This window comes from Athene noctua, chromosome 1 (genome assembly GCF_965140245.1).
Source record: "Athene noctua chromosome 1, bAthNoc1.hap1.1, whole genome shotgun sequence".
NCBI lineage: Eukaryota > Metazoa > Chordata > Aves > Strigiformes > Strigidae > Athene > Athene noctua.
This window is the reverse complement of record NC_134037.1, coordinates 140,720,644-140,741,182: the sequence shown is the minus strand read 5'-3', so window position 1 is coordinate 140,741,182 and position 20,539 is coordinate 140,720,644. Positions and strand designations below refer to the sequence as shown.

Genomic DNA, 20,539 nt, shown 5'->3' with positions numbered 1-20,539 from the left:
CCGAAAGCCTGATTACCTTTTGTGGTTCATCCTGATTCCTAGAGGAAATGCTGGGAGCTTTTTAGCATGTTAACTCTTCTGTAAGCCCCCGCAAGTAACCAAGTGAAGTGGGAAGTATATAATGAAATAAAACCAAGGATGTCAAAAGGCTGAGTGCTGAAGAAGTAATGCGGCCGACCACTGAACAACCGCTGCTCAACAGGGACACAGCTACAGATGCATCACCTTAAATTAATAAGCTTGTACTACAAGGAAAACATAAACAGAGGCTCATGACATCAGGTTTCAGCAGAGTTCCTGCTACAGAAACACACTTTATTTGTGCATCTGTCTCATTGGGAAATCCAAATTTAAGAACTAAGTCACAAGATTAGCAAAGCTTTTTAAGATCTCACTATATGCCACTGAATGAAAAAGTACACGCTCTGATTGCTCGCTGTGACAGCCCCTGCCACGCTCGCCCACTCCACCTCGCCTAAAGGGTAGCTGGCATAGATGTACGTATACCACAAAGTAGGGTTTACAGGTTTGCTTCGGTAACTAAATCTTGCTTGGACTTTGGAGTTTCACAAGCAGAAATTTAGCACACTCTATACATGTAGGTAGCACTCAAGTGTAACAGTTCATGTTTCATGCTTTTAACTCTGTGGATAACTATGCATCTTCCCTGAGGCAACAGCTCCAGATCATTAACACAAGCAGCTTTCCTAAGTAAGCACTAAACAGTTTTAAAAATGCCAATATATCAAAATCAGAAAACAGTAGGAGATCCCTTCATTAGAAGAAATAAGGAAGGTGTTGTGAGAGACTGACATATCATATGACTGTCTCGAAGCTTGCTTGTGTCTGTGCAAACCTCCAAGAGGAGCTGCTGTGGCCTGTGAACTGGTCTGGGGGATGCTGCCCAGAGAAGCGGTTGTGTATTGAAGGATGCACCCCCCACTTCTTGGTGGTTGCATTGTCTGGACTCTTTACATAAGCCTCAAAGGCTGGCCCCATCCTGGAGCGGTTTGTGGCTCTGTTGTGCAGGCCAGACCCCGTGTACGCATTGCTAATGAACTGACAAGAGGCAAACGTTCCTGCCCTTGACTCAGATGCAATAAAACCTGTTGGACCAGAGAAAAAAAACTAAAGGGGAGCAGATATGCTGATCAGCAGGTATGATGAACTTAAAAAGGCAGCAGAAAATCTTGCTTTGTGTGCATCTGCCATCGAAGCCAGATCTGTGTGCACCCACCACCGAAGAACTGAAGGCTGAGGACCAACGGGATGCCGCTGGATCCATGGTGGTGTCTATTTTTGCAGCCCTATCCCACATCCTTGATTTCTGCCTTTTCCTTCCATTCTGTCGCTACCCCTCTTCACTTATTTAATAATAAAAACCTATTTTGGGTGTACGGCTTTTGACCTCGTCTGTGTCTTAATCTCGCTCTTGGGATCGTATTGAAACCTCCCCCAACATTGGATCGTGACAGGTGTTAATAGGATAAAATAAAAAAAACAATTGTCTGATTTTTACGGTGTTCTAGTGTCTGTTGGCAGAGGAACTAGACAAATTATGGTGATTTTCGAATGTAACCTTCCCTTCTGTAGCTTAAGGGCATAACTACTCAGCATTCCTCAATTTGTAACTTTATAATGAATTTAAAAAACCCACTTTTTGCAGAACACTTTTTAAGGCTACTAACTACACAGATAAAAAGCCTTCTTGAAATTCTGTCGCTTCTGCAAGCATTTATCTTCTTATTTCACAGCAGCCTAGAAAGAGCGCGTTACACCTGTGATTTCCAATAGCTTACAACCTCTTCAGGAAGCAAAAGCTGCCTTTCCCTCCAAGTCTCCACACACAGAAATCTTTGGCAAAGCCACCTCAGCACACAGGACTCAGCACAGCTGGTGGGTTCTGGCAAGGAGGTGCTCCGTGATCAGGCAGATGTGGAGCTCAAGCACATCTGGCCTGCTGCCACTGTGGTCACCCTGGGATATGATAGTTACGATTTGTCAGAGTTGGCTGAATACTGTAACTGGGCCATCCATGACACAGGAGTAAGCCCATGAAATTAAAATAGCATCCATCGGATTTACAGATGGGCTGGTTGGGTACTTCTTTCTGCTGACAAAATACAGACTGACAACGTGGACAGGGAACCTCCTACACTTTTAAAGGAATGAAATTAGGTGTGTAAGGGGCTACACTCGGGATTGCCCAAAACCCCCTTACTGGTGGCTGACTGCACTTTTTGGTTTTTTAATTATTATTATTTTAATAGGTAGCATTAGATGAGTTCGATCCATTCACAACCCAGCAGGCTGAAAAGCAGCCTAGCTGCAGGGTAGCACAGAGAAGGTTACTGGGTAACTACTTACATCTTCACCTAATGTCTTGAGTGTTTTGCAAATTCCTCAGGTGCTCAGTAAAGCTTTACTGCTAAGCAAGCGTAAGCCTTCTGATATAAAACTGCACAAGTTACACTGACAGACATTTCAACCACGGATAGGTAGATATACACACCTTGCTACACTAAGTAGCTAAAGCTCTCAGCATATCTCCTGGAAACACTTAAGATAGCTAGATCAGGTAGTTTACCATGAGTTTAAAAATTCCTGAATATTCTTAGGAAAGGAAGAAACTGTATCACACAAACCTCCCCCACCCCGAACTATCTTCAGGTGCAGACCACAATTACTGTAACAAAAGCCTAGAATTACAAGTTCTAGCTAACATTCCCCTTGATGATACTTTGCAGGTCAGATCTTTCCTGCAAGCATCAGACATTAAGCACCAGCAGATGACCTTGTAGCTACATCATCAAGCCTGTCAGCTAGTCAGTCCTGAGTGGATTTAGGCCACCCTGATCGATTATCTTCTGTGAAACACTGAGAAGGAGCAGAACTCATACACTGAGGGAGGCAGGATCTCTGCTTACCTCCAGTCAGACCCAGACGTTGGTGCAGTCTCTCACAAGGTCTAAGATTACATTTATTGACTATGGGAGTATGATAAATAGAACTTTTGCTCTCTCACTTGCATGGAAGGTATTGCCCAGTGTGACTGCTGTTCTGCCTAGTGATTTCCTGAAGGATTTTGAAGTACTGGGAAATTCTGTTGAAATGAAGGTCTACTTCAGCCAAGATGTAGAAGACAGAGGTGGTGGCAGGTTAACTAAAAAAGCATAGGTCTCAAAGTCACCCTCTTATTCAAAGTTCCCTTTTGCTTTTTTCATAATATAAGTGACCAAGACAGTATCAAGTAACTACCAAGGAGCAAGATAAAATAGTTACTCACTGTGAATTACCACTATCTTAAAGGGATTTATTTTGACAAACATAACCACGTGTGATAAAAGTAAGTGAAAAGTAAATGCTTCATTTTGCCTTGCCTAGCTCCAGTAAGGCCCAAACCAGTTTTGGAAGTCCTGAAAGTCTGTTGTTTTAAATAAACCAAAGAATTCTGCTATGGAAAAAAAATAAGGTATACGTTTTTATGTTACGTTTATAACAAGGCTTTTAAAGAAAATAGTTACAGGTATTCAACTGCATCAGACTTCAAAAGAAGAAAGATTACACATACGATACAAAAATACAAAAAAATATTTTTTAGAACTTACAAACTCAAAAGTCTAAGTGGTCAGAGCTTTCCTAAAATAATAAAAATAAAAATAAACATCAAGATGCACTTTCCTTTCTGCACTTGCAGGTTCAGCTTTAACATGAAGAAAGGTTTCAGAAGCAGGATGAAAACAATTAATGTACTGAATTCTATGACCAGTTCCAGGCCGAAATCAATTTAGTGGCTGACACTATCAGGTATTTTGAGTTTAAAAAGAGTGGTATATTTGTTTAGGGGGGTGGGGGGTGGTGTGTGGCGGGGTGGAGTTGCTGTTGACAACTTTCTGTTTAACCAGTTCTGATAGTAAAAGGTTTTAAAACTATGCAATCTAAATTAGACTGAAATTTAGACAGTCATTACTAGGTCTGAAATCCTACAGCACTGTTCCACAGTAAGAAAGCTCGGAAGTTAAACTGACCACATAGTTTAATTAGTTCAACAATGACATTAATTGTTGAAAATCACTGCAAAAGGCAGACAGGTAGGAAAAGGTCAAGTTTAATTCTGAAGTTGACACTTGTTAGAAGAATTAGGACTGCAAATACAGCATTCTTTAACCTGATAGCATCCACTGAGGTCACAGGCATCAAGGCATTTTGTTTTAAATGGCAAGACAGGGAAAGTGCATCTTGGATTTTTCATACTTAAGCAGTGAGTTACTGATTTTTGGTGTGGCTTTTATTCCTTCTAGGCATAGTAAAGAAAAATCTTTCAACCAAATGTGAAGCTTAATGTACATTAGCTTGTCTTTTTGGTGGTGGCTTTTGTGTACTGCAAGGAAATGCTAACAAGCACTACTCAAGACTAATGATTTAAGAGGAGCACACTGAAAATACTGATTTACCTTTGTAGTGAATATTCTTTACAGACTGTATCTAATATACAGACAAGGCCTGTTTCCTTAGGATGAAACAGGCCACAGAAAGTTACACATCCTACATGAAGTTTTGAACAAAATTAGAGCTAAGTTACCAGAGCCACTCAGAGCAACATAATGCCTAGTTTGCAGAGACTTAACAAAAGGTGACTGCAGGGAGAAAAAAAATACAGATTCTTATTATTTCCTGCATAAATTGATATTCAAAGTAATAGTCCAGTAACACTTCTAGCACAAGACAATGCTCACTCTCTTTAGCAGTATTCCTAGGAGTCAACTGTTTCTCCTGTTATGAAGAGGGAGCCAGAAGTGAGAATGCAAGAGCATTCAATGTTAACCTCATTAAAGAGACAGTAACCTTTTTCATCCAGCTTAATTAATCACTGACCCAAAAAAAAAAAAAAAAAAAATCTTAAAAAGGTACCACTCCAATTTCTTTATTATCTGTAACCTTTTGAAACTAATCACATGGAACTACAAAATTAGCAAATGCCTTGAAATCTGTATACAAAACATAAATTACCTCTAATTTCAAACTCAGTTATTAGTGTACCACTCAATCTTAAAAAAGTGGCTCCAAAGATAGTCTTATACCATTCTTAAAAAAGGAAACTGTTCCTTTAACGTTACACCCTACCCTCCCCCCAAACACCCAACTCTCAATCCACATCATTTAGTTATTTTCTTGGTCATGGACATTTCCAAGATGAGATTTTATATTTCGTTCCCATAGCTTCTGGTTGTCAGAAAAACCATGCTTTCCTTTATTGAAGGAATTTGGTCCTGCTGAGGTTGGTGTATCCCTGTGAAAAAAGTAAAACAAGATCAGCTGAGATAGTCAGCTCAGCTACAGCAGTTTGTGCAACATGACACTGAGATCACCAATTTCAAGTCCAACCTGCCGCCAGAAACTACCACACATTTCTTTGTTACATCAGGAGTCCTCACTATGAGCAACCGTAATTTGGCCACAGAACTGACCTCTCGGTAACATGTCAAGACAGAGCAAGGAGATGGGGCAGCAGAGGAGGGGGGAGTGGCAGTCACTGCTGCCAGCTGTCAAGAATTTGTTGCAAGGGCTACAAAACTGAGCATCCAAATTTGTTATTGGAGATAAAACCCCACTAAAGAGTAGTGAGCCTACAGAGGTGTGACTTTAAAAGCACTTTATCATGATAAACATCTTTAAAATACACATGCTCAAAATTCATCCCTAACTTAAGTGAAGCCTCTTCTGAAAATGTCCCTACCAGCCTTGCACTGTCTCAAATTTGTGGCAAGCAGAAGAATTATACGTTTGTTTCAAAAGCAAACAAGTGATTCTTTGACTCTCTGAAAGAGATGATTCTCATATTCCCCTTGCATGGGAGTTTAAAAATCTGACATGACTACCCTATTTCAGGGCAACTTATAGACAGATACAAAGTTTAGAAGCAAGCAGGAACTCCCACCTATTACCTTTTCAAGAAGAAAACTCGCTTCTGTTTAACACAGAATCAATTTCTTCCTTAGAAAGAATGAAAATAAAATTCAAAGTGCAAATATAAATGTATTACTTTTAACCTACAGCTGAAGCATTTGAAAATATCTGTATTGAAATTTTCACGTTTCTGAAGAAAAACTTTCTGAATGTATTCTATCTTCCTATATTTCTAAACCACCTGCAAGATGTGACCTGTGCTGGAGGAGGTATTCTCATGCACTCACCCTTCTCCAAACCACAGTTAATAGCTGACTTACCTTCCAATGTTCTTCATGCGCATCTTGGCTTCTGGAGGCATTTCTTCTGGTTCACTCTACAGAGAGAAAGGAGGTTAGAGCGTGGCTGGGTACTGTCTTTTGAACATTTCAAATGCCTGACAAGATAAAGTACAGACTACAGCCCTATAGGAAAGCAAAGTGGCTTAGGACAAAACAGAGTTTCTACAAGGTTACTGAAAGAAATATGAAGCCCTTTGTTCACCTCTGCCTAAGAAGAAGCAGTAACATGACAATAAAATATTTATCAAACCAGAGAAAGCCCAACTCTTCTTCACCCCCCCTTTATCAAGCTCAGAGAAAGCAACCGTTAGTTCAAATTATGTTGTGCATCTCATTTTCAGGGAAAAGTTATCAACACTTTCATGATTTCTTGAACCAACACAGAGCTAAAGTTATACATTCTAAAACAAACACAAGGGATGTTTCTAGGTTGAAAATCCCCAACATTTATTTGAAGAACCTTAAATGACCCACTCCCTCTGCCTAACTCTAACCCACACCCATAGTACTTTAATTTGTGATGATCACTGGCTTATTACTCACATCTTCATCTTCATTGAAAGCTGCTGCTACGGAAAGGGTTTTTGGAGCAAGGGTTGGAACAGGCTCTTTAGGCTTCTGAAAAAGACCAAATGCACAAGTAAGTCCACCAACTCAAAAAAACCTGACCTTGGAATTTTAAATATTTTGCTAAAATTAAGTCAAACATCTTCACTGAAACGAGCAATGAGGGGGGAAAAGTGTTTTTGTTTGAATCAAGGAGATGAAGGTTTCTCTCTAATGAAAAAGGAAAACGGCTGCTCATTTGTGTGAGATACACTCTAAAAAACAAGCCAAGCCCTCTCATATTACAACTCCCCACAAACAACTCTTAACTTTCTAGCACACTGCAGGGGTATGCAGGCACTGGTGCATGACATGAACAATTAAATCAGAACCTGAATAAATTGTGATATTCAAAATTTTACTATGTCACCCTTGCCATTACTCTTTTGAAGTATTCTTATCCATCAATGACAGGAAGATGCGTTTACTTTCTTGTCTTTTAAAAACTTAACATCCTTCTGGCTTTAAAAAATTACATACTTTTAAACTAGCATCAGTGTGCATAACACAGCCTGATTAATCCAGGTCTCTTTTAAAGTGTTATTTTCATTTCCAATACCTTCCCGTATTTAAAGTGTTAAGAAGCTATCAAACTCACAACTGTTACATGTCATACAGCAGAGACACAGAAAGTAACTTTGAGACCACTAAGAAAGCACTGAGTCATCAGTAACAGTTTGCTGCAACAGTATTACCAAATATCTAAATCATACGGTGCTTCCTCCATTTTGATTTTATAGGTGATTATTTCATATACACTCATAGTTTTGAAGCTGATACTGCAACAGAGTCCTTATGCAACTGTCTACAGCTATTCCTCACCAATAGCATGTAATGTAAAAATATTGTGCCATTTTTTAAAGCATCGGCTCCACAGGAACAGGTAACATACTAAGGGAGTAAAACTGACTAAAAAGAAACAGGATTAAGTTTCAGCATGTCCAATGTGGTACACTGCCAGTCACCCACTAAATTCAGTGAGCCAGAAATCTTGAGCCAAATTTAGTGCCACTGGATGTATCCTTTTGCATGAGAAATCAGAACTTGCTAGTGGCTCAGAGAAGGCAGCTTTTTCCAAAGTCTGAGCTGACCTGATGGTGTTTATACTCTAGAACGCTGCCAGCCCACATCTACCTCCCATCTCAAAATAACAGAGCTCTCTCCATCTTTTGCAGATTCATAAAACACCAGCATTTCAGGTGCAAGCCTTTCATGCTTACAATTTGAATTTAATCCAGTCAAGGATTTATAATGTATCCATCACAGTGGTACGGGGGAAGTGTAAATGAACTGTTATCAACCAGACAGGCAGCATCTGGCTTGACCTTGCCCAAGCTACTAGAGGACTACTTCGGTAGTAAGGAGAGGCGTCAGACTCACATCTGAACGAGCGCCTTGTACTGGACAATAAAGGGGATCAGAATTCTTAGAAACCTATGGAACGAAGCGTCCCCTCTTGCATACAGTATAAATGAATCATACCGTCCTTGCAAAGAACAGGCAAAGTCATGGAATATAAACTATACTTCCTCATGCTAAAATAAGGTCTTTGGAGTGGAAGATGACCTATTAAGCCACCTAGGAGAGTACTTGCTTTCTTGTAGCTTTAAGTGTTCCATGCAATGAAGCTCCCAGCACTCATTTCAAAGTAACCCGAACACTTTAACAAGTCTGCTCATTTCCCCCAGGAAATTATTCCAGACTTACCAAATCTCACTACAAAATTATTCTGTATGTTCACAGATCTACAGTTCATTTCAATCAAGTCTTATGCTTCCTGGGACAACTGACCTGATGATTAATCACCCTGAAGTACTTACACATGCACGACTAGGTGGCCCTCCAATGCTTTCTTAAACTTTATCCTTATTACCCTCATGTAATTCAAGGCTTTCCTTCTGTAAGGAAGCCTCCCCAAAGTACTTCCCCCTTTGCCTCACTTTCCCTAAAATTAAAAGCCCTCAGACAACTTACATTTGCTCCTAGTTTGATGGATATTGCAGATGCCTTCTTTGCTGTCTGACTGCCTATGGAAAATCCAAACTTGGACATTTTGGCAGGAGCAGGCTTTGTGGTGAAGTCTTCAGCTTCTTCATTAGCTGCCCGTTTCTCTGCGCTGCGACTCGAACTTTCTCCTCCATTACTGGAAGAAACAGTCTTAGTTTTCACAGGTTTTTCTGCCTCTTCTTCAGGTCCTGGTGAAGTCGAAACAACTTACCAAGATGAGCTATTTTTACTGAGCAGACTGATGGGAGCAGCAACCTCAAAAAGCATTATACTTTGGGTGCAATAGGTTTTAGTGACAGCAGTTTCCACCAATGTACATTTAGTGGACAGCAAAACACAAAGAGGAGAAGAAACTGCAAGCACTCCACTACTTGTAAAGAACTTCTTGTGTATGAGCCAGGAAAACAATCTTGAAGCACCATCTCTTTATTTAGTATGGAAGTCAAAGTTCATGTAGTAAATTAAATGTAGATGACTAAATCTTTTTAGGGTTTAAGTTGCCATAGATAAGCTTTCATAACTGGAATCCCAATTCCAAATCTAGAGTAGATAACCTAAGTTAAAATTAATTCTACTAAATTTCTACAAAAACATGTCCATGCCAGTCTCTAGGCTTGTCTGGCACAACTCTAAAATCATGGAAGTGACTACAGTGAGGCCGGCTGTCTCAATCATGTTTCAAGTCACTGCTTGTCCGCATCTCATCTGTAATAAATCTGCCAAGCTCTGCTTGAGGAAGGAATCAGCACTAGAAAAACATATATATAGATTTCACCTTTTCTGGTTTTGTATAAAGTCATGGAAAACATAGCAGCTGAACAATAATCCACAGAGAAAAAAACACTCAAAATCACATTTTCATTCCTACAGACTCGGCTTCTTCAGCTACACCAAGAGACAAAGGTGTCTTTGGAAAACTCGTACTGAACATAGTAAATGTTTCAGCAAAAATACATTTCTCTGCTGCTGCAATAAGATAATCACTGCAGTAGCAGAAGAAAAAAAACCACAACCATGCACTGGTGAACAGACAGGGAAGTATTCATACTATCAGTCTAAGAAAAACTGGAGCTAGCACCAATTCCTCATCAATATATCGAGTGGAGAACAGGCCCCTCCATGCACAGCGTATTCAGACCATCAGGGAAGAAAGCTATTCACACTGCTCTCTAACAGCAAAAAGCTATTAGTAAGGTAGAGCAATGGGAGAGAAGCCAGTCTGGACAGGGGGTCAACAAGATTGTAGCTCTGAGAAAAAGAGGAAGGAAACAACATCAGGAAAAAGAAAAATTACGGACACTATCTCCATAATTTTCTGCTATTTCCCAAATGTTAAGTAGCAGAATATACCCTTTCTACCTCACTCTTATAGCTATCAAGGTGATAAGTAATTGAAACAAAAATGGATTATTCACCTTTGGAAACATGGCAGATCATTAAAAAAAAAAAAGTAGTAACTGTAATCAATTTCACTCTATTAAAAAATGCTACTAATCTGCACCACAAGAAATTTGACATGGAAAGTATAGATATAAAAGTGAAAAACAAAGGAGGAAAGAGAAACAAGCAAAATTCACACAAGTGACCTTGGGCACTGACTGCTGTTTTAGCACAGTTTCCCAGACAGCAGTCTTCAAGGCTATGAGAAACTCTTTACAGCTAGACCATGAAATCACATTAAAGAGAATATTCAATTACAAGTGCAGACTAGGTACACTAGAGACTGTAAGGTGATTCGAGGGTAGGTAGAAAATTCATTGGCCTTAAAAGTACTGGAACCATGAGCCTAAAAGTCTTCTTTTACATAAAATACAAAATCCACAGCAGCCCAAATCTCAAAGCACATCGGAGCAGTCCAGGTTCCTAAGCTAATGCTAGCTTGAACCTAATTACACTACAGCTTACTTCTTTGACTGCAAATTCTAGAATATTGCTAAGCACAAGATAAAGCCTAACAAAGTTTACACACATCTCTCTTCTCACCAAAATATTAAATAGCTTCTCTCTCAAAATTAGCTCCTATCACCACTGCATTCTGAATGTTACTTCTGCTAGGCTCCACTTAGGATGAACTATAGACTGCTGAAAGAAATGCTCTTACTTGCTGAAGGAGCAATAAAGGGCATAGGACTATTAGGGTAGGTGGGGAGGGAGCTGTTGGGCTGCTCTGTTTCTGCAGGAAAACAGAAATGCAGATATATACTATCCATTAAGAGGTCTCTCCCATCTCCCATGCCAATGCATATATAATTTTCAAGACATTAAGGCTTCTTTATTGCTTCCTAGAGGTGTCGAGGAGGTCATTCTTCAACTGCAGAAAGCACAAGTACTATTTCCAAAACGAGTCTGACCAGTGCTCTTTTCATGGATCACAGTAATAACAAGCTATCCTACATCACAGATGAGTTTTCCTTATGACTCTCAACAAGCTGTGTAAACGGACAACTTCCACTATCTAGGTGGTTTAAGTGACAAGACTAACAGTGCTAGTTGCACAGCATTTCAGGATCTCCTTGGAAGCGTGACCATTGGTGGTGGTGGGAACAAACCAGTCACAGCTAAGTTAACTTTAAGGTACATCCCACTGATCTTGGCAAAAGCTAAAGACTCTGAAGGACTTTTAAAAATCATCAGGGAGAGACTATCCTTCCTTTGGGCCAATGTACCATAACTCACTAAAATCATGTTCCAGTGCACCAAACAGCACACAAGACAGCATGGATAACTGACATACTGACGCTGTCCAGTTACCAAATTACTAATACAAAACAACCAAAACCCCCCCAAAAAGCCACACAAACCAGAGAAACAAGGGTCAAAGAACTACCTAAAATCAAGTATTACTGTTCATATTTTAATGACTATCAGAAATAACAATCACTGTTGAGGCTACTGTAATTGGTTTACAAGCTGAATTTAATTTTTCAATTGATCAGAGAAATGCCTTCTTCCTATAGATAAACAACAAAACAACCCAAAAAATAGGAAAGAGAAGCTTTATATTTGCAAAAAAAACCTGTCTTCTGAATTTTAAGTCAGGGGAAGAAAGCAGGAAAGAAACATACCATTAAAAATTTTTTAAGAACTGATAGTAAGTAGCACAGAAGATGACAGGATATAAAACCAAACAAAAAACTTGCAGACTGCTACCAAGCAAAAAACCCCAGGATGCTTAAAACAGCAGATAAAGAATATTGACAGTACCCATTTTTAAAAGGTACCACAGCTGTTAAAAGCTAATCTTTAAGGAACTGTCTTCATCCTTGCCAGCAGCAACGGTCAAATTTTGCTCCGTACACGACAGAAGCACTCCATGTATTTTTTTTACAAAGAGAGAAATAACGCATTTCCACGGACAAGGAGAAGCTGTTAGATTGTTTTTAAAAGCTCCTGTAAGGCTGAGGCTAATTCTCAGGCGTAAGGTCAGCGGGCCCAGACCGCGGCCTCTCCGCCAGTGAAGCCCCCTCAGGCCCAGGCCGCCCCCTCTCCCCGCAGGGCCGGGCACCGCACAGCCCAGGCCGGCCCGCCCGAAGGCGACACCCTTGGACCCCCCCCACCCCTGAGGGACCGGCCCAGGCCCCCTGCCCACCCCGCAGCTACGCGGCGAGAGGCGCTACATGTTCACCTCCTCCGGGCTGCGGCCGCTTCGCCTTCTCCCCCTCAGCTCTGCCGTCCGCCATTTTCCCCCGCCTCCGCCTCCCGCGTCGCGCATGCGCGCTGCCCCGCCGCGGCGCCTCCACCCCCTGGCCCTCCTCCCCGACCATAAAGAAAGAGCGGGCGGAGGCCAGAGCGGCCGGGCCAGCCCCGCCCCACGCGGCGCGGAGGAGTGACGTAGAGGAAGCGCCGCTCTGGGAGCCGGCGGGGAGGGCTGAGAGCGGCGTCGCCCTGACGCACGTCCGGCGGAGGCACACGCTACCGCTGCTTCCCTCCTTCAGGGCTGGGGGGGGGGCTGGAGGCTCGACGTCACGCCCTCCCCACTGCTCGCCGTTTAAAAATCCCCTTCCATCCTGCACCACCCTGAGCTCAAGCAAGCAAGGACGTCATTTTTCCCCTCCCAAAGCGCAAACCAGTTCACCGATCAGAAATGGCAGTTTGACGGAATAACGGCGAGCAGGAGGCACGCTTCTGCAGCATGCAGCTCCCTGTTGTCTCTTCCTCACACAAGGAAGGAATAAGGGCCATCTGAGTCAGGCGGCCAGTCCTTGCCCCCAAGGGCTCGACGGTGCCCTCGGCCCCCCAGAAGCACTGCCCCACGGTGCAGCTTGGCTGACTGCCCAGCCACCGCTGCTGGAAGGAACGAGGTCTTTCTCCATGCCAGGGTTTCCCCACGAACGCCCCCGTGCTTCAGGGGCAGTATTGGGGTAGCGTGTCTTCTGCCTTCCAACCCTCCTTGCAGCGACATATAAGAGGCCAGACAGGGAGAGGATCACCACCAACCCCTGGGGTGTTTGAAGTCTACTCTTCAAAAATTACATGCCCCACTCCTAGTTTTTGAATTTTCAGGACACCCACCCCCCCACCCCCCCCATTTACCATCACTGACTTGAAGCATCAGGGTAGTCAGCTAGACTAAATAAAAAATATTTAAGTACCCATAAAGGAATCCCTCCTCATCCTACAGATAGCAGGAAGAACCGTATTTTAGCCCATTGTAGCTCTGCAGCCAGGACACAGACTTTCAGAGAGAGGCCACTCAATACATTTTCAGCTGTCAGAAATACTAAAAGGCTCCCTGCCCCTCTAAGTATTTACTAATAGCAATGTTTATCATCTCAAAAGTTCCAGCACTTTGAGAAATCTACATTACATAGGCCTCAAGGATAAAAATCAGGATCAATAAATTTCGCTTATTCCTCTCAAATAGGGTCTTGATATCATTCCAGAAGAACATTAACAAACAAATTCTGCAACTTTCCAAACCCATGCCAGGTTTTGACCATTTGTTTTTAGTTCAGCTATGAGAAGCCAATTCATCTACAAACAAAAAGAGGATCTAGGAAGTGACAAGGAAGTAGCTTTTATTTCAACATGGCTCACCTTTCAGAACAAGAGTGTGGATGGCGTCCACCCATTGCAAACCCAAAGCACTGAGGTGTTCTCTGAAGAACAACCTTTGTATTCAGTGGCAATCCCCCTTGTCCCAGCATGGTTCAACTGAACAGATGGATATTTGTTGTACAGAGTAATTTTTTAGAACATATTATCTCATTTCTCATACATAATTTCAATAATGTGTGAATAATTGTAAACAGCTGGAATACTAAGGTAATTGAAAAAAAAAAATCCCTAACAACAGTACTTTCAAATTTAACCAACAAAGACAGGTTGGAGATAAAAAGCTGAACATAGCTGCAGAAGTCCCAAGAAACTGGAGCATTAAAAAAATCATTCTTGTTCCCACCACTCTACTTTCGTGTTAGCTTCTCAGAGTAGTTCTTGACAAATTGCTTTTGTAATTCTTCATGTCTCCTTCCAAGTTTAAGTGTGTTGACCAGGTTTAAGGTTTTTTTCAGTTCACGTATAGGCTTGCTTACAAAGCCACAATATTTCCTTTTTGGAACAAATTCCAGAGCCTTCTTCCAGTCTCCAGTATCTTTCAAGGTTAATAAAATATGCATCATCTGATCCAGTGTGAGATTTTTGGCACCAATATTCCAAAGCAAGTACTTCTCCAGTGGAAGGGCCGCAGTCTCCAGTCCCAGTCGCTTTGCCCGTGCTAAAGAGACACCTGTTTTTATGCTCTTGTCAACTATTGACCCAACAATATAGATTTTATCATGATCAAATGTTTTCATAACTTTGGGAGAATCAGCAGTCAGATAGATAAGCTTATCCTTTGGAAATACTTCTGTGTAGCACTGGTCTGTCACAGTGATAAGCAATTTGCCCCATGCCTCTCTATAATGCTTGATAAATTCCCTATGATAGAGGCTGTCTTCTTTGAAGTTACAGAAGTGGATGTGGAACGGATCTGCAGATCTTCGATTGCAGCCTTCGCTGAATACCATCTGTCTCACTGCATTTGCCACTTCTCGGGCAGACATATCTTTTTCATAAGACATGTCAAACACTAGAGGTTGGCCAAAGATCATAGACTGAGCAGTCCTCCAACTGTATGCTCTATCCATACAGCTGGCCCACAAACATATGAATGAATTCCTTCTGGCCTCATCAGGTTCTGAAGCTTGCTCTTTTGTTTCCAGCCTCCTTTCCCTTTTCTCATCCATCTTTCTTTTGTTGTTTTTCTTGTAAAGTTCTTTGAGATGTAAAAATTTTAAATACTTCTTCTGGGCTGACTTGGAAGAACATTCCACAAAGGTTTTTAGCTGTTCTTCAGTGATATTTTCTGGAACCAATCTGCCAGCTAGTCTCCACATCTCCACAGTTTTACGTGCAGCAGCCAAAGTGGAAAGTTCCTTATGCTCAGAGACTGTCTCACCGATGACTTCTGGCAACCCAGACTTCATTACTGTCTTCCATGCATCTAAATCTATTTTTTCTTTGCGATTGCATGAATTGTCCTGCTTCAGGCAAACTGATAAACTCAGAGCTCTACTGAGTGGAAGCAAATCCTTTTTCATCCCACATTGTGCAGCAAATGGAAGGGCAGGACTTCTTAAGATTTTTTTCAGAAACATATTAGCAGACTGCATACTTAGACATGTGCTGTGTTCAAACACTTATCTGCAAAACGCCAATAAAAGGGGAAAAAAAATCAGAAATCATAAAGAAAACACACACAACTTTCACCCTTAGTAACATGCACAGACAATAACTCACTTCTTGGAGAATACTAGAAATTCCTACCTCCACTATTACTTTTCTACTGCTTTCTACATAAAACCAGCGTATGTGGCACTGCTGTGAACACACATGGTTAGCTCTGCTGCTTAAAATAGCTTTACTTATTGTAATCCAAAATACGGTCAAACAACCTTTAAATATTGAGATCCATTTCAGTTATCTGTATCATGTGAGAAATAAGAACCTCCACAACCAAGATACGCAAAATGCTTACTTCCAGAGGTGCTTACCTTATTTACCCACACTGTGAAAATGGACAAGATGTTTCACCTTGTAACATTTTCTGGAACAACTCTGTATCATGGAAGATCACATTTTTGATTTTACCGTTATATTTTGGGACAGCTCTATTTGCAAACATTAGTACTAAAATTTTTCCTCTTCTGTGCATTTCCACGCCGCAAGTCACTAGAACTACGGAAACTACCAATGCTACAGTTTCTCTAAGCCAACATTACTGCCACTGAAGGCACTCCTACATCCCCTGAGGCCCTTGTTCCTGGCTCCCCCCGCAATGCAAGCATTCACATGGCCGCACTACGAGCCGAATCAGAGACCTGATCTTAGGGACAGCTAATCAGAAGGTGGAAAAAGGAGAAAAAGCTAGTTATCAAACCCACTCTAATGAGTTTCCACACCTGATTCACCAGACACCTAGAAAGAAGAGATGGAAGAACAAACAACTAGTAATAGAAAAAGACCATCCTTCCTCTTTCTGGCAAACTCCCTGTGAAGCTGATGGCACATAAACTTGAGGACATGAAACCCACAGTCCCATTGATTTCATACACATTTGTATTTAAATATAAAAAGTCTTAAGAAAGAAAAACCATCAAAGACTGTTTAATGTTTTCCCTGTCCTATGTAAATTTAAGTAAAATCAGTGAAGCTTCAATGTCTGAGAAAACATAATTCAGCCCAAACATCAAAATTAGCTCTAAATTTTGAAAGCAAAATTCACAATCTCCTTAATAACTTATCACTTGAAAATAATTTGATACAGGGAACAAGTTAAATCTAATTTTGTGGTGTTATATATACCTGCCCAGATAAAAAGCCACAGAAAGAGTAGCGTATTATTAGGAAATATCATATAAACTGGCATGCATTTTACAATATGTAATTGGTCAAACTGCTAGCCTTTAATTTTTGGCTGTTATTAAGACAAAACAAACAAAAAAACCAACCAACCTTATAATGTGAAAATTCGTGTTAGAAGTGTTCATAATTTTACATTAAGCATTAATATACTTAATAATCAAAAACGTATGTTGTCCAGCATGGAAAAATCAAGGGATCAGTTCCTCTGTTAACTTACGTTACTGGAGCTCCAATTAAGTCAATAGTTGAAAGGCAGATTAACACAATTCGAATACCTGATGACAGCTTTTGATAAAAGCCGTTACCTTTCAGTGCACACTGCCACATCATTACTGCAAGAATTACTCTAAATCTCTTTTAACAACCTAGATTGGTAGAACTAAAAAGTATTTTTCTGATACTTTTTTAATTTTTTTTTTTGGCCTGACTTCACTGTAACTCATCCCTGGAAGAGAAAGGCCCTTCACAGCTGCTGCAGCGAGAGAATAATCGGCCTTACCTCCCTAACGCAGATGCCAACCCCGGCTGCCGGCAGGCCGGGGCCCGGTGCAGAGGCGGCGCGGGGTGGGCGCCCAGCGCGGGCAGTACGCGACGGGGCGGCTTCCCCCGCTCCTGCACAACTTCTCAACAGCCCACAACCGAACCGAGCCGCCACAAGCCGGGTAAGACCTCGCAGCACCCCGCTGCGCCCCACAGTGCTCCCGGGGACACCGGCGCGGCCCGCTCCCCGCTGCTGCGGCGGGGGAGCGCGGCCTGCGGGGCACTGCGCCGCAGGCCCGACCCGCGCCCGCCGCCGAAAGTTCCGCGAAGGCCACTGACGGGCCGAGGAGGGGAGCACGGCGGGGTACCTCAGGCCTCCGCGCCCGCGGGCGAGTCTCTCGCCCTTAACCCGCAGCGGCGGGAAACCGGGGACGGGAAAGGCCTCCTCCTCCAGTGGCTGCGCCCGCACCTGCCCGAACTCCGGCCTCGGCTCGGCTCGGCTCGGCCCCGTCCCGTCCCGTACCTCCCCGAGGCCTCTGGGCACCGACCGTTCCGCCACCTCCAGCTCACGCAAGGCGGATCGGCTCGCGCGTGCGCCGCCGGTCCTGGTCCCAGCGCCTTCCCGCTCGGGTGCGGCGCGCTGCTCCTTGGCTGTCCCCGGGGCTCCGCGCCTGCGCCGCCAAGGTTCCGGCCTGCGCTGCTCCCCCCGCCGCAGGGCGCTGCGGGGCACGGTGAGCCCGCGGGGCAGGCCCGGCCCGGGGCGGCGCTCTGCACCCGGGCCCCGCCGGGAGCCCTCGGGGGGGCTGTCAGCGGGACCCTGCCGCGGCCCCTGGTGCGGGGCGAGGCCCTGCGGGACGGGGAAGGGCCTGGGCCCGCCGCCATGCTGAGCTGGGACGCGAGGGGTTTGTTAGCCCGGTGGGGCGGTCGGTGATTTCTTTCTCTTCTTTCAGTAGCATGAAGAAATTTCGCTTATTTATGACGCAGGTTTCTTTTTTTTTTTTTTTTCCTAACCGTCAGGTACGGATTTTAGTGTAAGCTGTGACCTGCCGGGATGAGTTTTCTACTGCCCAAACTGACCTGTAAGAGGGAGGTGGATCAGGCAATAAAAAGCGTGGCAGAGAAGGTTTTGGTTCTCCGGTTTGGAAGAGATAACGATTCTGTTTGTCTGCAGCTCGATGATATCGTAAGAACAATTTTTTAAACTTTTTTTTTTTTTTTAAATGATCTCTGCTAGTATACCTGTTGCATACAAGAGAATATCATATGTTGCTTTTGGCTAATATGGTGTCTCATGAAAATTTTATTGACAAATGTAAAATGAAACAGTACTACATAAACCAGTTTGAATATTCAGCAGATGTTTATGTTGTTATAGTGGGTGTACAAAGTGCTTGAAGTAGATAAGACATGACATTCTAGCCCTGCTTAAACTGATAAGACACAGGAGAAATGTGCTTTATAATGCCTGCCACCCTTTTTCCTCGTGTGCCTCAATCCATTTTTCATCCATCTTTCTCATTCTTTTCAGCTTGCAAAGACAGCTCATGATCTAAGTAAAATGGCAGTCATTTACCTGGTGGATGTGAACAAGGTTCCAGTGTACACCCAGTATTTTGACATCAGTTATATTCCATCCACTGTATTTTTCTTCAATGGACAACACATGAAGGTTGATTATGGGTATGTCATCCTACCTGGCACTACCTATGATATCTCTAAGAATGATCAGTCTTTCTTTATGTAACCATGTCTAGGGAAGGTAATGAAAGTTTGAAAACTAATGTTGTTGGCAGCATCTGTAGAGAACACTGTTGGGAGCAAGTAGGATGTAAAATTAAGAAGTATTTTTAAATATGCTCTGATGCAATAAGTAGGTGTCAGCTGTGAAACATGCCTGACTCTGCAAAATATAGTTAAAGTCTTCCACATGACACCACACCTTTTGGGACCTTTGAGGTCACAGCATACTCGTGACTTGGTTATACCGTTACCAGTGCAGTTCATTCTTTCAGAATGACCAGATGAGAAACCCTGATGTCATTATACATCTTTTCTTGTCTTTAGGTGGTTCTGCTTTGAACACTTTAATGTTACAATTCTGCCTTATGCTTATTTTTAGGTCTCCAGATCATACCAAATTTGTAGGAAGCTTCAAAACAAAGCAAGACTTTATAGATCTGATTGAAGTGATCTATCGTGGAGCAATGCGTGGAAAACTCATTGTGAGAAGTCCTATTGATCCCAATAACATTCCTAAATACGACCTTCTCTACCAAGGAATTTAATGGGTTGACCTGAGAAAAATAATTACAGAAATGGCCGATGTTCTAGATCCCTTTTTCTCTTCAGGGATTTTTAGCCACCTCTTAACACCGTGGGACACCTTCACATGTGGGACAGTTTGAGCGTTTATTTTGAAGGATCATATTGGTCTCCTTCTGAAGACAGACATTCTGCCGTCTCACACCTCATAAATAAAGCTGCATACTCATGTGTTGAATTCCCACAAGTGACTGTTCTTTGAGTTGCATGCTGACCAGCATCTACAAAACAGGCAGGCTGTATGCATCCTCAATGATGACGTCTCCACTGCAACTTTCTTTAGTGAACTAAGGCACTATATAGTCTATTGTCTATTTAGTACCACTTTAATTCAGATGTAATAACAGTAAACCTATCTTTATTTAAAAAGCCATGCATGCTCTCAGAGGCATTCAACTGACTGTGCCTTTCCAATGGAATTTTACACTTTTACTGGATAACAAAATGGGAGCTTTTTCAAACAGCATTAGAGGTGACTGAAATCTGAAATGGATATAAACACAAAAGGGCAGTTGACTCTCTCTTTTATCTGGTACCTAGTTCAGCAAACTTTTTTGACCGAGATGGGAACTGAAGGTGTAGGACAAGGTTTTGTCATCCTTCAAAGCTCTTTTGCAGGCATTGAGCTCTTTTAATTCCCACAGGATTAAACTGAAAATTCAGAATAACCATTTTGTTTAAAGGTTGTTTGACCTTCTGCTTGTAAAATTTGTGAACCTTGAGTATGGACATTTAAAAGCTGTCTCTATTTCCCACCTCTGTCTAAAATTAAACAGCTGAGAGAAAACAGTAGTGTCATTCTTTTGCATCAGTTTCATACTTGCAGGTTGCTCGAGTATTGTATTTCTATAGCAGCTCATGCCCAGTAACCTCACTGGCTTAGCTGGCTTTAAAATGGAAGTTACTTTAGCTCCTTGTATCATGTTTTGGGCACACCATCTCTGGAGGGAAGGCAGCTGTACATAGTTCCC

General features: G+C 42.3%; 3 protein-coding genes across 9 annotated transcripts; 1 reads left to right on the top strand and 2 right to left on the bottom strand.

Moving 5' to 3' along the window:
* Window positions 1–3,292: 3,292 nt before the first annotated feature.
* PCNP (PEST proteolytic signal containing nuclear protein) lies at window positions 3,293–12,565 on the bottom strand. The gene is made up of 5 exons (XM_074898443.1): window positions 12,487–12,565; window positions 8,829–9,049; window positions 6,792–6,866; window positions 6,228–6,283; window positions 3,293–5,290 (listed from the first exon to the last, which is right to left on the bottom strand). The coding sequence occupies exons 1-5, from the start codon at window positions 12,539–12,541 to the stop codon at window positions 5,161–5,163; spliced, it is 537 nt and encodes a 178-aa protein (XP_074754544.1). The 5' UTR covers window positions 12,542–12,565; the 3' UTR covers window positions 3,293–5,160.
* A 1,303-nt stretch (window positions 12,566–13,868) lies between these two features.
* On the bottom strand, window positions 13,869–17,909 carry TRMT10C (tRNA methyltransferase 10C, mitochondrial RNase P subunit). Of its 5 annotated transcripts, none has more exons than XM_074898424.1 (2): window positions 17,795–17,909; window positions 13,869–15,545 (listed from the first exon to the last, which is right to left on the bottom strand). In XM_074898424.1, the coding sequence occupies exon 2, from the start codon at window positions 15,512–15,514 to the stop codon at window positions 14,267–14,269; it is 1,248 nt and encodes a 415-aa protein (XP_074754525.1). In that variant the 5' UTR covers window positions 15,515–15,545; window positions 17,795–17,909; the 3' UTR covers window positions 13,869–14,266. The 5 variants fall into 5 exon arrangements, with proteins under 5 accessions (XP_074754525.1, XP_074754535.1, XP_074754505.1 ...); XM_074898434.1 differs by having other exon boundaries at window positions 17,770–17,868; XM_074898404.1 differs by having other exon boundaries at window positions 17,716–17,832.
* TXNL4B (thioredoxin like 4B) lies at window positions 17,888–19,746 on the top strand. Of its 3 annotated transcripts, none has more exons than XM_074898458.1 (4): window positions 17,888–17,977; window positions 18,264–18,429; window positions 18,775–18,926; window positions 19,366–19,746. In XM_074898458.1, the coding sequence occupies exons 2-4, from the start codon at window positions 18,298–18,300 to the stop codon at window positions 19,529–19,531; spliced, it is 450 nt and encodes a 149-aa protein (XP_074754559.1). In that variant the 5' UTR covers window positions 17,888–17,977; window positions 18,264–18,297; the 3' UTR covers window positions 19,532–19,746. The 3 variants fall into 3 exon arrangements, with proteins under 3 accessions (XP_074754559.1, XP_074754577.1, XP_074754569.1); XM_074898476.1 differs by lacking the exon at window positions 17,888–17,977 and adding an exon at window positions 17,987–18,148; XM_074898468.1 differs by lacking the exon at window positions 17,888–17,977 and adding an exon at window positions 17,987–18,161.
* Window positions 19,747–20,539: the final 793 nt, after the last annotated feature.

What these genes read in the sequence shown, in the direction of transcription:
- PCNP (XM_074898443.1), bottom strand. Translation starts at nt 12,541, where the DNA reads ATGGCGGACGGCAGAGCTGAGGGGGAGAAGGCGAAGCGGCCGCAGCCC. An exon ending in GCGGCCGCAGCCCGGAGGAG is followed by an intron (nt 9,050 to 12,486) that starts GTGAACATGTAG and finishes CGACTTCACCAG; the next exon opens with GACCTGAAGAAGAGGCAGAA. An exon ending in CTTTCAATGAAGATGAAGAT is followed by an intron (nt 6,284 to 6,791) that starts GTGAGTAATAAG and finishes TTCTCTCTGTAG; the next exon opens with AGTGAACCAGAAGAAATGCC.
- TRMT10C (XM_074898424.1), bottom strand. Translation starts at nt 15,514, where the DNA reads ATGCAGTCTGCTAATATGTTTCTGAAAAAAATCTTAAGAAGTCCTGCC.
- TXNL4B (XM_074898458.1), top strand. Translation starts at nt 18,298, where the DNA reads ATGAGTTTTCTACTGCCCAAACTGACCTGTAAGAGGGAGGTGGATCAG. An exon ending in GTCTGCAGCTCGATGATATC is followed by an intron (nt 18,430 to 18,774) that starts GTAAGAACAATT and finishes CATTCTTTTCAG; the next exon opens with CTTGCAAAGACAGCTCATGA. An exon ending in CACATGAAGGTTGATTATGG is followed by an intron (nt 18,927 to 19,365) that starts GTATGTCATCCT and finishes GCTTATTTTTAG; the next exon opens with GTCTCCAGATCATACCAAAT.